Source organism: Sceloporus undulatus, chromosome 2 (assembly GCF_019175285.1).
Source record: "Sceloporus undulatus isolate JIND9_A2432 ecotype Alabama chromosome 2, SceUnd_v1.1, whole genome shotgun sequence".
In the NCBI taxonomy this organism is placed as follows: Eukaryota; Metazoa; Chordata; class Lepidosauria; order Squamata; family Phrynosomatidae; genus Sceloporus; species Sceloporus undulatus.
In genome coordinates, this window is record NC_056523.1 from 192,510,499 (window position 1) to 192,525,361 (window position 14,863).

A 14,863-nucleotide genomic window follows, 5' to 3' on the forward strand; every position below is an offset into this window, starting at 1 on the left:
TAGATCTTCAAAATAAAACCATTAAATGTTTTTGATACTTTCTCCACTAAGCATTTAAAAGGCTGTTCTGTTTATACCAAATATCAATTCTATTCTGGGTTATTGTCTCTGTCAACACAACAAGCTCCTGAATTTTGAATAATCAAGTGGTTTTCAATGCATGTGTGAACCAACTTGCCAGAATTAAGAATAATTAAACCAGAGGATGAAAGGTTCGGGGTGGGCCTGAAGGAAGTAAGAAAGGGACCTTGGAATAATTTATAGGAGAGATTTATTTGAAGAAATATTACAACATATAAAAAACTACATAAAGTATTAATTTCCACTTGTATAAAGTGGTTGATTAAATTTCAATACAATGTATCATAAAAACATCCTCAATCCCCCCTCCCCCCAACATACATACAAACGCACACGCATGAAGTGTCAGGCACTGCACAGTTGATCACTTGAGAATGGTTATTTGGAACATCGAAACAGCTTTTCCGAATGCCAGCCGAGGAGACAAACACTGCTCACAAACACAGGCTTTGAGAAAGAGAGAGAGAGAGAGAGAGAGAGAAAACACAAACATCCTCCCCGCCTCCCCCGCCAAAACAAAGAAACCGCCAACGATTTTCAGCATGTCCAGACGTATAGGAAAATAAACTGGAAATTAAAAAAAAAAAGGACATTAAAAATTATCAGTGCATGTTTGGGTGTTCAGGTGCTGTAACAGAGGTGCAGCAGATGATGAGCGATCTACAAATTAATCTGAAGTGTCCATCTTTTCCCGTTTCATTGTATCTGCAGAGGAGTAAGATACACCAGAAATGTAAATTCCACATGGCTTAGCATATTATTAGTCTGTCCAGCTCACATCTCCATGGATAGGGACGAAGTGGAGGAGTCCAAAAGGAACATAGACCCCTCTGCAAAAAAACCCACCCATTATTCCATTTGGGGTTAGAGGAAAGGGCCAAGGCAGGTACAACATTGTGGGGTACCCACTATTGTATAGAACCCCATGTGTATTTTGCATCTGGGTGGAAAATGTGTAGCCGCCACAAATGACTGTTGTACTGCAACTCCTATCTGCCTTAACCAGGCCAGACAATTGTGAGGAATCATGGGGGTTGTAGTTCAATAGCATCTGGAAGGCTACATATTCCCCATTCCTGCTTTAAAGCCTTGACAGAGGTTTCGGAGAGTGGCCAACATATTACAGTTTTGGTGGGTGCGTAGACAGAAGCCACTGAGTGAACAATGTAGAGGAAAAACTGTAGAATATCTTAGGCATAGATAACACTATAAGATGTAAGGAGGCAGGAGACAGAGACAGTAAGAAGGGGAAGAGCTGATCTGGCCCTGCAAATATTACAGAGTATTATTAGAATTTGTATCTAGAATCTGGGCTGAGAGACAGCATGCTATAATGGTTTGAGTGCTGGATTACATCTCTGGAGCCCAGGGGTTCAAATCCCCACTTAGCCATGAAAACCAACTGGGTAATCTTGGCCAAGTCATGCTCTCTCGGCCTCAGAAGAAGGCAAAGGCAAGCCCCCTCCAAACAACTCTTGCAAAGAAAACCACGTGATAGATTCACCTTAGAGTTACCATAAGTCAGAAACTATTTGAAGGCACACAGTGACAAATTAACAGAATACAGAAACCCAAAGTCCCCTTTCAGTATGATTGCTGGCACCCCATAACCTACCTGTAGCATCCTCTTTCATTTTTGTCAACACACATGATTTGACCTCTAGTCCAATGGCTTTTGCTAAAGGTGGAGGCACTGCATTTCCCACCTGCAAAAACACCGGAAAGATGAGTGAAAAGAAGGACCTGAAGCTATTGTAACTGAACTACCAAAGGATAATGCTGCTAGGTCCAGAAAAGCAAAGCAACTTTCCCTTTTCATATTAAGTTAATGACAAGTTAATGACAATGGAACCCTGGCAGATTTGCAAAGGCAAGTTCGTTGAGCTTCAGCAGCCTGTTATTTCAGAATACTACACACAGAATTTTATAGTGCTATTTTCACACAAAAAACCCACTACGTTCCAGCAAGGGTGTCCTAATTTTTATAGCCAAATATGGAAAATGACCACAGATCTCAGTAAACAGTTTCCCACTAATACACTACCCTCTTGTATTAAACCAGAGTCTCATAGTTGAAATACATTTTTAATCTCACCTTGTAAAATATAGTAAGATAGGAAGCATATGTCTACCCCAACACATACCCTCTCCTGTTTGGAGAAATCTGTCTGTAGTGTCCTACAATACAGCTGCCTTTCTCAAACAGACACAAACATATTTCAGAAGATCCAGGGTGTTTTACAAGATATGTGCTTGTACTGGGTGGCCTTAAATGTTTAGAAGATTTCAGAACTTATTCCACCAAACCATGAACATTCTTTAAAAAGACCGCTGTACTACTGCTGAACCTCCTTTTAAAAAAATCAGCAGTAGCTTTCAAGCAACTGTGGAAAATAAAAACCAGCAACAAAAGACCCTCAGAATAACAGGGATTGCTATGGGGAAGATAGTTGCTTTCACTGAGTATCATCACTTCTTGGAAAGGCTATTTAAGAGGGTTCCTATGCCAGCTGGGCACAATAGGGGTCAGCAATTGTGGGCTTCCAGATATTTTTGTCTACATAATGTACCAGGCAGCCAGCAAGGGACTATTGAGCAATGTTGTACAACAACACTTGGAAGGTCAATTGTCCACTTCTCTAAAACATTTTTTTAAAAAGCACCATGTCCCAGAAAGGACCTGCACAAAAGGCACGACAACATACCTGTCTGTGCTTGTCAAGCACATTTCCAAAGAGCCTGTATGTGTCTGGAAATCCCTGGGATCGCGCACATTCCCGCACACTCACTACTCGGTGCTGCTCAGGATGAAGCACACGACCCTACAGAAGAGAGAATAAGTCACCTTTACCAGAAACTATGCCAAGGCTCACCTGCTTTATGCTAAGAAAGTTCTTCCCTTGGGTCAGAATGGCAAATGACTGACTCAAAGGATTTTATATCTTCTTTCTTCTTCAAAGGGCCTTTTGGAGGGGGGAAAAAAACCAAACTCAAACCAGTTCACAGTATATAAAATATCAAGAAATCTGTTAAAATCTAGAGTAACAGAGCAACATGAAAAGCTTACTGAGACTGACTTAGAGAGAAAAAAGTAGCCTTGTTCAATAGCAAAAATAAAAATAAAAGATAGGCAATACCTTTATTAGGACCACTGAACTGTTAACCAGAGTCCTGCAAAGGGGATGTGAGTTCTCTAGTTCTCTAGAACTCTTCATAGGATGAGATGGTACAAAAATGAGGGGGTAAGAAAAGAAACAAAAACCCAAAAAGCAAAATAAATCTGGCTAGTATTGGTTAGTCTGTCTCTGTTGTTATATGATAGAGGCTGCAGTCTCAAGAAAGAAAAAGTTTGTTAAAATAATCAGTTTTCAGCTTGCTGGGATGCACAGTGAATGGTTTCTCTCTTATCTCCACTAACTAGAAAGGTGGCTGAGACTCACTGAGCTGCTCATTACTTTTTCCCCCTGAACTTCACTTACTCCTAAACTGGGTTAGAGCAGATGTCAAGGGCAGCATGACGGCTTCTCTACTGGCAAACCTGGAAGTTACAGTATAAGTGACTTTAAAAGTTTTTAAAAAGACAGTTGAAGACAAATTGTGTCATCTAATGCTTTCAGGTAGTTGAAGTCTTCATTGTGCTTCAGTCACCAAAACAATCTTAACGCCTCCCCCTCCCCCCCCAAAAAAAACCCAAAGATCTCTCCATGTTTCAGTATTGAGTAGACCTTGTCTCCCTGGGACAGGGAATTCCACTGGGCCAGAGGATTCATAATTAAGGAAGCCTCGCCTTGGATAACATTTTAGCATACAATATAGTTCAACTTACAAAATACATATTCTGCCAGAGGATGATGATGAACATACTCGTCTTAAGAGATCTATTTACCTGTTTACCCATGGGCTCTGGGTTGGTGACTGTTGTGCTGAAGAACCCGTCCCACTCTAATCTTCCATACAAACCAGCCCAATGGTTATGCCGGTTCCCCGTGTGGGGCAGACACCAAGGAATCAGGGTGTTGAACTGCCTGTCTGCAGGATCACATGCCTTGCCTAGTGGGGAGAACAGAAGTCAAACAGCCTTGCATTGAATGTGGGAGCGATGTACTTTTAACATTTGAATTGGCATTATACCATAAAAGCTCAAAATGTTACAAGTGGGGGGGGGGGGGAAGATACTGTAATGGTGGAAGGCATGAAGAGCCCAGGAGCTGCTTCTTCCCTCACAAACCACTGCTTTCCAGTCAAAGTACCATCCTGACCCCATATTTTTTTGAAAGCATTTCAGGCTCCCACAGAACAGTCAGATTGGATCAGAAATGAACAATGAAATCAAACTGGATCTGTTGCAGGAGCAGGATTTGGAAATCCCAGGACCATTCATTCCCAATGTAACCGACATACCTTTACAGCATTTAAGACAAACATAGCATGAGATCTTAAGAAGTACAGCCCACTTCTGTATTTGGAGTAACCAATATCTTTTCTGTATTCTGTATCTGAGAAAATCTGAGGAAGTGGGCTGTAGTCCACAAAAGCTCATGCTGGAGTACTATTTTAGTTGTCAAGGATGCAGAGGCTCTGTGTTGTTTTGCTACAACAAACACAACACAGTTATGCCTGTCCATTACCATTAACTTGCATTTTTACAACCATGGACACATGTAGGAGATGGATGGAGGCACTTCTGGGCAGCAAAAAAAAAAGTGTTCTAGATTTAATATTTTTTTATAAACACAGAGTTTTTGGATTAGTTGACCCACCAAGACACTTCCAAACTCACAGACTTGCTTCTAATATGAAGGAAGATTAAGGGCCCAGCAGGCAAAGTTGGCCCATTATCAGATTTATCTCCACAACAGAAGCCAAAAATTTTCAAAACAGATAGCAAATTATTGACAAGCCAGGTCACCTAGTCACAAGATGGACCGCTTAGTGATCAGGAGAAAGCAAATAGCTACCATTCTAAATAACCAAGGCAAATACAACGGACCCTTGCTGAGGTTTGGTTCCAAGATCCCCCATGGATAACAAAATCCATGGATGCTCAAGTCCCATTAAATATAATGACAGAGCAAAATGGTGTCCCTTATAAAAAATGGAAAATCAAGGTTTGATATTTGAAATTTATACTTTTTTGAACATTTTCAAACTGTGTATGCTTGAATCCGTGTATAAAAAATCCGTGTATAAGAAGGGCTGACTGTATATTAGATTGGAGCTTTGGAGGATGTATGTGTGTCTATTTTTCTGCTTTTATCTTCCCCCTGCCTCTATACAATGTAGACTTCAACACTAGAAATACTGAAGTTCTTTCTGCTTGACCTAAAAATTAAAGGTTATCGTTTTTATTAACTTGCAGCATTTTATATTTCCTTTGAATACATCTATAGATTGTTAGTGTAGAGATATATTAATATTTCATCACTTAATTAAATTTTTTAGCTCACCTGCCTTTTAATCTGATTTTTCTGCTGGTTAAACTTATAATGGTTTTATGCTTTATTATTTGTTATAATATCTCATTGTGTTTGTTTTCATGTTACCGCTATTAGCTGCCTTGAGTAGTGTTTGAGGCCTGGTCAAGACCTCTGTCAGATACCTCCAAAGCTCCGGCTTCTTAAAGATTGGAGAAATAAGGCCATAAGAAGCCTCTTTAGAATAAATTGTCTCAATAATCTCTTCCCCCAGGTACACCCATATCTTGTACCTTCAGCACAGGAACACACCCCTCGCAGGGCTCCTGTGTTGCTCCGCCCATTTTTCTTATCATGGTGTGTGTAGCGTAACTTGCGGGTGGTGATGCCATCCGAGAGGCGCACTTCAATGTTAGGCAGATCACGCCAATCTGAGCCTGGGGCCAATGGAATGTGTCTCATCCGAGCAGCTACCAGTGCACTCATATCCTAAGAAACCAAAGTCTAGTTAGCCTTGGCACCTGAGGAATCATCAGCAGTACCTTCCCCATTCCTCCACCCCACATCAATAACAGCAAGTGCTTATCTCCCAGTATAAAATGAGTTTTTTAAGGCGTTGGATTTACCAAACGGTGCAAATGTCATAAATGAGTCCATAAAAATGCCCAAACTGGAAGGTGGATACAGGAGGACATCACAACAGACCTAGCACATTACTCTATTACTGTCTCTCTGAAGAAGAGGTTCTGAATACTTTTCTCCAACTTTTGTTGACAATTAGGGTCAGAGAGGTGTCTCTCTTGCATACAGAAAGGCAGCAGGCAGTAAAAGAGACTATTAGGTACCCAAAGACCCAATTCTCATTCGTTCTATTTATTCACTCCTCGCTTTTTCTTCCATCACTCTAATGCTCCCACCTCCTTCCAAGATTTCAAAGCAGGGTAGCTCCTGTATTTTGTTATAATTATACAAGTCATTCAGATAGTTGTTTTCTTTTGGGAATCTACTAGATTTTGCATAAAGCTCTCTGAACTGACCTGTTTCCTAGAAAGCTCTGGTCTCAGTATTTTACATGGCAAATCCTACTTGTTAAGAACGTTGGATTACAACAGGTTCAAGTCCCCACTCAGTCACAAAACACACTGGGTATTCTGGACTAGTGACTCTTGTTCAGCCTTACCTACTGCACATGGTTGTTCAGGTAAACTGAGCAGGAAGAGAACTATGATGCCCCTTTGACCTTACTGAAGGACAGGTGTGGCATAAATATAACTTATAAAGTAGTAAGAGATCGGAAGTGCTTCTTTACCTTGCAGATATGATCCCTGAGGATAGGCTGATACTGAGAACCTCGGATTTGCCTCTGGAACCAGGACTGTGGCTCTCCATTGTAAGAGATTTCAAGTGCTGATGCTCCGTTCCTGATTTCAGGAAGATCAGACATGGTGTCCCGGACTGTGATGGTACGGAATGGACCAGAGTATGTCCTAGAATAGATCCAAAGAATGCTGTTCAAAGGTGAAGTCCTAAATAGGACAGGCCACCACCCTACTTCCAACAATTCAGTAACAAGTTTGGGAAATATTTTTTTCAGTTGAAAAAGCTGAGATGTTCTGAGGCTGAACACTGTTTCCCTCCAGTAATAATAATAATAATAATAATAATAATAATTATTATTATTATTATTATTATTATTATTATTATTATTATTATTATTTTGAAAGTGTAAGCTGGGGGACAGTGACTCAGTGCTTGGTAAAATCAGTTACTATCAGAAGAAAAGCTCAACACTTTTCTGAAACTTTGAACAGTACTGCAGTTGTGGCTTTTCTCTAGGCTTTAAGAGTTTTTCAAGGGTTGAACTCTTCCTAAATGGTTTCAGTATCTCAGATACCTCTTTCAAAACTAGTCAAAACCTGGCATCAATTCAGTCCCACTGACATGGGAGCCACTGCTGCACTATTGTTGCTGGCCTGGATGAGGCCATTGCTCAACTGGAGGGAGAGCAAGTAGTGGTAGTTCCCACCCTCTACATTTAATGCTAGGCCCTTGTGGAAGGATTCTAATCTTGGTCCATAAGATTTCAGAACATAAGCAAAGCAGAACTCAGCCACTCATGTTTATTATGATCTGTGAAGCAGCTCAAAATGTGCCTCACAAGGGCAAATGAAAGCAAAACCTAGTGTATAAAGAAGAGCTGATGTGCTTCCCTACAATTGCTTGTAGGGAAACAGAGCAATTTAGGCAAGAGATCAAAATAATCAATGTTCAATAGTCCCATGCAGACTGATATAGAAGGAAGTTTACAACTGTAGTTTTAATTCAAAAGTGCCTGCCAGAATGATGACTAGTATTACAAGCTAATGTTCAATGTAATTCCTAGTCCAGTGATAGCAAACCTTTTAGAGACCAAGTGCCCGAACTGCAACCCAAAACCCACTTATTTATTGCAAAGTGCCAACACAGCAATTTAACCTGAATACATGGCAAGGGGGGGGGAGAGCCCAAAGGATTGACTTTCCCATGTGCTAGCTGTCTGCCTTTGAACAATCCTCATCTGCCCATTGAAATCACCATCTACTAAATTTGGGAGGTGGCCATTACCTTGTTATATTGCTAACAAACTTCTTATCGTCCACCACAACGCTTAGCTGGCAGGCTCGAGGAGCAAACACATGCAGGGGTTCAGGGAACATGGGGAGTTTCTCTCCAGGAGCTGCAGCCAGCACAATTGCTCTCCTGCGTGTCTGGGCCACACCGTACTGACCAGCCTGCAAAGAGACATATGATGAACACATACGGATTTGCCAAGGAACAACAATGATCACTGACAAACTTGTAATTTTCATTTTGAGTTCTATGTGTTTCTTTACACCACAATCATCACTATTATGTGTTTATATCCTGCCTTTCTCAGCAAACTGGAACACAAGGCAGCTTGCATTTTAAAACCACAATGCAGCTAGAAAAACACAAAATGGGATTAAATTGTCACAGTACTAAAATGATTTAAGACTACATTTTAAATTATAAGATGCTATTAAAAGATATAAAGCCATTAAAACAGTTCATTGAAACAATATCACACCCTCAGCCTATTCTTTAAAACTGTTCAGTGTAACTGGTTAAAATCTACTCCTGCTTTCAGTTTACCACCTGGAAAATTAAAGAGAAAGAGACTATTCTGAATGTGGGGCTCCACATTTTATAAAAGGAGAAGGTAAAAATGGGCACCACAAGGCCACTTGAAAGAATAGCCGAGTATGCAGCAAGGATGCTGGGCTCAAAGCTGCTGCATACTCGGTTTAAAGCCAGGTTTAATTTGAGGAGGAACTCACACAAATGTCTAGCCCACTGCAACAATAAGTGAAGAAAGCAGATGGGCAGACAAGTGAGTTTCAACAGAGCTCAGGGAAAGGGACCTAAACTCCACAGGATCAACCACCTGGGGAAAGTGTAGAGATTTGAGGTTGGATTCCTACAACTGATGGTTAATGATAAGATCACCAAGGTGGATTAGTGCAGCCATCTTACTGTCTGCTCCTTTAAGCACACTCCTTCTAAGAGGTGCATTTTTGTTATTATAGCTGTTGATCAATCTGTAGACGTACCTCTCCAGGAAATGGTCAAATCCCCTTTAAAGGTGATGGGTGCTACCCAAGACTTACTGAAGTAGTGGAAAATGCAATCTAAGCTTACATAGCTCCTGATTCTGAGTGTGTTCTAGTTCTATACTTTGGATAGAGAAAACATTTCCCCTCACTCTTCCATTCTTTCCATCCTAGTACAGAAGATGCCTGAAAACAGTACCTGCAGCACCCCAAAGGTGCACTGGTATCCCATCCGGACAAGGCACCGCAGGGTGAGCTTTAACACCATGGAGCGCTTGAAGGAGACAAAGTTCCTCACATTCTCAAGAAGGAAGAACCTTGGCCTGTAGTAGTCACAGTAACTATAGGAGAAGGGATATTGAGAGATCAGCTGGGTTGTTTCTCCAGCGGTCTCCTTTTCTGAGAGATGGTAGCACATTCCTCCTCACTGCCTGTGCTAGCTGAAGGACAAGGAGAGTTGCAATCCAGGAATCTAGATAGCTAAACTTTGAGTTCATATCCAGAACACCATCCACATTCCCCAAACAGTCCTTATTTCAAGATTAGAACAATCCTGAGGTTTTAAACAGACCAGGAAGGGAAAGACTGCATGTCAGCCCACAGAGTGCATGTTATCCCCCATCACATTTTCCCAGACACACACAATATATATATTTTTTAATTTGTTAAAACTAAACATGTCCCCCATGCCTTCTAGACACCATGAAGGATAATTTTGTCATGTTTTTGTCACCTACTGTACTTCATCCTGTGACTGTTTGAAGCCCTGGAGAAGCCTATTAATAACCAGGTAACAAATCTTAATGTTACTTTTTGGTTGAAAAGTTTCTTCTGGGCCAAAATTAGCTCAAAGAGACCCTCAAATACAGTAAAAAATAATAATAAAGGAAAATAAAAAGAAATACACCAATTTCTCTCCCCCCCAAATGTCACATGAAGAGTGCCAGCTCCCCCCCTGCCCCCTTTGTGTAATTGGAGGTCAATGTATACATTGCCAGGCCTTGGGAGTTGCTGTGATGTAACAAAAGGATAACAACAATATTAAGATATAACCACAAAAAGAATAACACACATTCACGCTGCTTTTGAAATTCAGCTTACAACTACCTTAATCAAAGAGATAAGAAAGGTCAGTACAAAAGGGAGCAAAAGAGGAAAAAATGTCTAAAGCCACTCATTGAGCCAACATTCAGTCTGTAAATATCCTAGTTCATAACTCAGTCTCTCATTTTCAAATTTCCACTGAGTCATAAAACTCAGCGAGAAACCGTGAGCCAGTCACTCTCTCACCCTAAACTACCTCACAGGGTTGCTATCTTGAGGATAAAGTGAGGAGAATGAAAACCCACTAGAGGAAAGGCAGAGAGAAATATAAGTAATAAGATGACAAATAGATCTGCTCTCCTCTCCACCCTCACTTTTTATAAATTAACTCTGATTCTGAGGAAAACTGTTTTACATTTACTACCACACATTCCACACTTCTTCCCTCCTGTAGACTGGAAGCACATACATGGCCCTGATTCAGCTATTATAGAATCATTGAATCAAAGAATCATAGAGTTGGAAGAGACCACAAGGGCCATCCAGTCCAACCCCCTGCCATGCAGGAAATCTAAATCAAAGCATCCCCGACAGATGGCCATCCAGCCTCTGTTTAAAGACCTCTAAGGAAGGAGACTCCATTACACTCCGAGGGAGTTTGTTCCACTGTCAAACAGCCCTGACTGTCCGGAAGTTCCTCCTAATGTTGAGCTGGAATCTCTTTTCCTGCAGTTCACATCCATTGTTCTGCATTCTAGTCTCTGGAGCAGCAGAAAACAAGCTTGCTCCCTCCTCAATATGACATCCCTTCAAATATTTAAACACTAAGAATTACAGAGAAAGCCAATGAGCATTGATGCCAGTCACCTGAGAAAGGAGACCACCAAGGAGTTCTTGAACTTTGAGTAAGTGCGGGAATTGAAGCGGTTCATCCCACTGAAGCCTTGGCAAGGGGGCCCACCACATAGCATCTCCACATCGCCCTTCTGGGGCAGCTTCTGGCCCAAAGAGTTGGTCTTCTCCCCAGACATAACCAGTTTTAGCAGGACGTTGCAGTCCTCTGTGAACACCGTAGTGCCTGGGTTGTTCAGGCGGAAGGCCTGGGCAGCTGGTTCCCACATCTCAATGGCCCAGAGTGTCTCTGAGACTTCTGATATTGGAAAAAAACAAACAGGAAAAATGAGAACGGGTGAGAGACCTTTCTGCAGGATTCCTTATTTCCAAAATCAAAGGCAATTAAAGAAGGTCCCTCATCCCAGAATCCTCTACCTTCCAAAAGTTCTCCATCCCGCCCCAGGGAAGCCTTACTCTTCCCATCCAAAATCCCTGGAGATGTTCAGAAGTGAAACTGATCTGGTTTTCTCCTTCTCCTGCTTCTCTGAACTGTTGTAGCTAGCTGACAATGCTTCACTTTTATTCCTCCTCAGTTGAAATCCACCCAATACTTCTGCAGGATCCTGATGAGGACTCTGGCCATGCTTTCTAATATCATCAGGCTGCAGAGGATGGGGATTAAGACTCACCCATCCAATTCCTGTTCACCACCCCTGCTATGGGTACAGAAAAAAACCCACTGGCTCCACCGTCATAGACAGAGCTTAGCTACATTTCCCACCCACCCAGTGGCTTTTCTGTTGCCTTGCCTGCTTGGTGGAATCCTTCTGACAAGCCTCCGCAGCCAGAGAAGACGTCCAAGGTGCGTAACTTCGGCGGCTTCATCCCCGCAGCTTCAAGCTCACTATGCTCAGATGCTGCTGAAGATTTCCCTTTACTTTTACCTGAAAACACACAGTGAGAAGGGTTGCAGTTTGTGTCTTGACATGACAGCGGCAAAGCAGTTACCAGTCATTACATTTTAAACTTGCGTTTTTTAGCCGCAGGTAAAAGCAACATGACCCAGGACACACTATACAAGAAAGGAGCTTAACTGGAAGGATAAAACAGAGGATGGCTGTATCTGCACTGTAGAAATAATCCAGTTTGACACTGCTTTAACTGCCTTATTCAATGCTATGGAATTCTGGGAACTGTAGCTTATTAGCACACCAGAGATCTGACAGGAAAGTCTAAATGTATCACAAAACCACAGTTCCCAGAATTCCATAGCATGGAGCCATGGCAGTGGTGTCAAACTGGATGATTTCTGCAGTGCCAATACAGCTCACGTTGAGCTCCACTACAACTTTCCTTGGTGAACTAGGTGTCTTACTTTCCTCACCCCGCAATGCAAAACTGGAGACTTGCCTATTACAGCTCCCTGTATTCTCTTAACACAAATTATTTATTGCTACAGAAAAATAAATATGATGGCTTCGTTGCAGAACAACTAGCCCCCACCATTTTAGGGTAGAGATGCGGGTAGAAGGAACACCATTTTTAAAATGCTCCCTGTCTTTGAAAAAAACAACCCATTGATAGAGGATGATACAGTGGGAAAAAATAAAAAGGATGTAACTCAACCATTCCCCTGCTCTACTAGCTTTCCATTTCCAGGAATTTTTCATCAAGAATATGGTCTGGAAAATACATTTAGTTTGTACATTTTATGCAGGTTGCTGGGCTCATCTTTTTTCTTTCCACAGTGTGAGATAACCTGGTTTGGAAATTTAATTTTCATTAATGTAATTTTAATCTTCCAAAGACTGAAAGCAATAGACTGAAGCGCCAGGTTGATTATGGTAGTAGTAGAACAAATTAAGCACCCACCTTTTCCTTTTCCCTTTCCTTTCCCTTTATTTCCAGAGTTACGGGCATGATATGGTGGGTCTTCAAAGGTTTTTGTTTTTGCATTATAGGCCTGAAAAACAACAACCATGCAAACACATGTAAGAACAAATATGCAGAAAACATTTTTGCTTTGTTGCTAGTTTACAGCAAACACACATAGTCTTCTGTGTTCTGAGCTTCTAAGGAAAAAAAAGGGGACGAATGAAAGACTGGTGCCTTGGGCCAGAGGTACTCCTATCTACTAGAGTTGGGAGTGCTGTTAAGGGTGGCAAGCAGATCTGTACCTTGGGGCACAATCAACAGGGAAGCATTGTTGAAATGAACAAGAGCTAAAGTAGTTCTTCTGAACTAGAACAAAGGTTACATAGGAGAACTTATCAGTGCATCTGGATCCATGTTAATCAAAGTGAATGCCTGCGCATGGAGGGGAGGGAGAATTTTTATTTTTCATCTAAGGCTCTCAAATGCCATAATTTTAGAAATGGTTGACTAATCTATTGGTCAATGTATCCATGTAATTCTGCACAACTCCCTACTGTACAATGGGAAAGATCACCTCTAGGAAATAGAAACGATCAGAGCCACTGGCAGAGTAGTCCTGGATGTTTTCTGTCAAATCCTCCCCATACACCACAGTGCAACGGCCTTGTACGTCTTTGAATTCCACCGTTGCTTCTTCGTCGCTCCAGTAGAGCAAGTTGATGTCTGCGTGGTAGCTGGCTTTTACAGACTTATGGGTGTTTTCTGGCCTGGGAAGGCAAAACACACAAGAGACATTGTTGGTTGGCTTCTCACAGTCTGGCCACTGTAGGAACAGAATGCCGACGCTGGTAGGGCTTGGGTCTTATGTAACATTGTTCTTCTTAAATTAGGGAGCCCTGGTGGCAGACTGGTTGCATGCCCATAATGTAGCCACAAGGTTGTGAATTTGATCTCAGGCAGGGCTCCAAGGTTGATTCAACCTTCCATGCTTTCATAAGTCAGATTGTAAACCATTTAGTGAGTGCTGAGTTCACTGACAAGTGGTATAGAAATGTACATGCAACTGCTATTAAATTAAAAAGAAAAATACAACTAGACATGACCATCTGAAGGGTATCAGTTTGGGAGAGGTAAAGCCCTTTCAACAACATATGTAGCTGTGGAAAGGGAGGCTGAGACCCAGCTACATGCAACGTTATATACTTCTTTGCTAGTAATGGCAAAGGCTTTGCTCCCAATACCCATCATAATTTTAGAGGAGTGATTTCCTCTGAATAAACAGCAGAGGGAAGAAATGAGTTAAAATCCCTTCTGCCAGCTGCAATCCTAATAATTAACCACCTCAAGTAACTGCTAGTCACATTAAAAAAAAACCAACCATATGCACATTAAAGACAAAGAAGAATTTAATGTTACATTTAGTTTGGCCTTAAATACAGATTCTGGATTCACTTTCACTGTGTTTTTGTTTTAAGAAGGTGCTCTGCATGGACAGTAGTGGGTGCTAGGACTTTTCTTGTGCACAAAGTTCCATATTCGGAGATAATTATGCACAGTGGAGGTCACTTCTGTAAACATCTCATGGTTCTCCATCTATGTCACTGATCCCTATGTTTCCAATGCAATCCTTTTATGATTCTGATTTCTTGGATGAGAATAATTTGCCAGGGGAATTCCTTTTTCCTCCACTTTAGCAAGTAAATCAGGCTAGCAGCTCTGTTTACCTGTAAAGTTTATATACACGTAGCCTGATTTCTGCTTCATTGGGTCTGCCACTGCTGCGGATATTACAGTAGATTTCCTTGATTCGGCCAATGCGGTAGGGCCCTGGAGCATCCTGGTTGCTGCCTTTGATATATTCAGAGTACTTGCGGTAATGCTCAGGGTACAGCTCTTCATTGACTGCCTCCTTCTTCTGGCGTTTTACAGGACTGGTCAGCCTCAGGCTGTGGAGAAGTAAAAATGAAAGAAAATTTTAATGATTAGAGAAATCAGGAATCAGAT

General features: G+C 41.5%; 1 protein-coding gene across 2 annotated transcripts in view; it reads right to left on the reverse strand.

The window, feature by feature from the left end:
• Window positions 1-247: 247 nt before the first annotated feature.
• Window positions 248-14,863, reverse strand: part of DNMT1 (DNA methyltransferase 1) — a 52,543-nt gene continuing 37,927 nt past the window's right edge. For both annotated transcript variants that reach the window (XM_042452329.1, XM_042452331.1), the window contains 13 exons: window positions 14,584-14,805; window positions 13,434-13,626; window positions 12,857-12,947; window positions 11,794-11,928; window positions 11,018-11,300; window positions 9,306-9,447; window positions 8,100-8,266; window positions 6,805-6,982; window positions 5,789-5,984; window positions 3,968-4,131; window positions 2,787-2,903; window positions 1,697-1,787; window positions 248-786 (listed from right to left, as the gene is read on the reverse strand). In XM_042452329.1, the coding sequence (XP_042308263.1) occupies window positions 749-786; window positions 1,697-1,787; window positions 2,787-2,903; window positions 3,968-4,131; window positions 5,789-5,984; window positions 6,805-6,982; window positions 8,100-8,266; window positions 9,306-9,447; window positions 11,018-11,300; window positions 11,794-11,928; window positions 12,857-12,947; window positions 13,434-13,626; window positions 14,584-14,805 (2,017 nt within the window). In that variant the 3' untranslated portion in view covers window positions 248-748. The remainder of the gene's footprint in view (window positions 787-1,696; window positions 1,788-2,786; window positions 2,904-3,967; window positions 4,132-5,788; window positions 5,985-6,804; window positions 6,983-8,099; window positions 8,267-9,305; window positions 9,448-11,017; window positions 11,301-11,793; window positions 11,929-12,856; window positions 12,948-13,433; window positions 13,627-14,583; window positions 14,806-14,863) is intronic.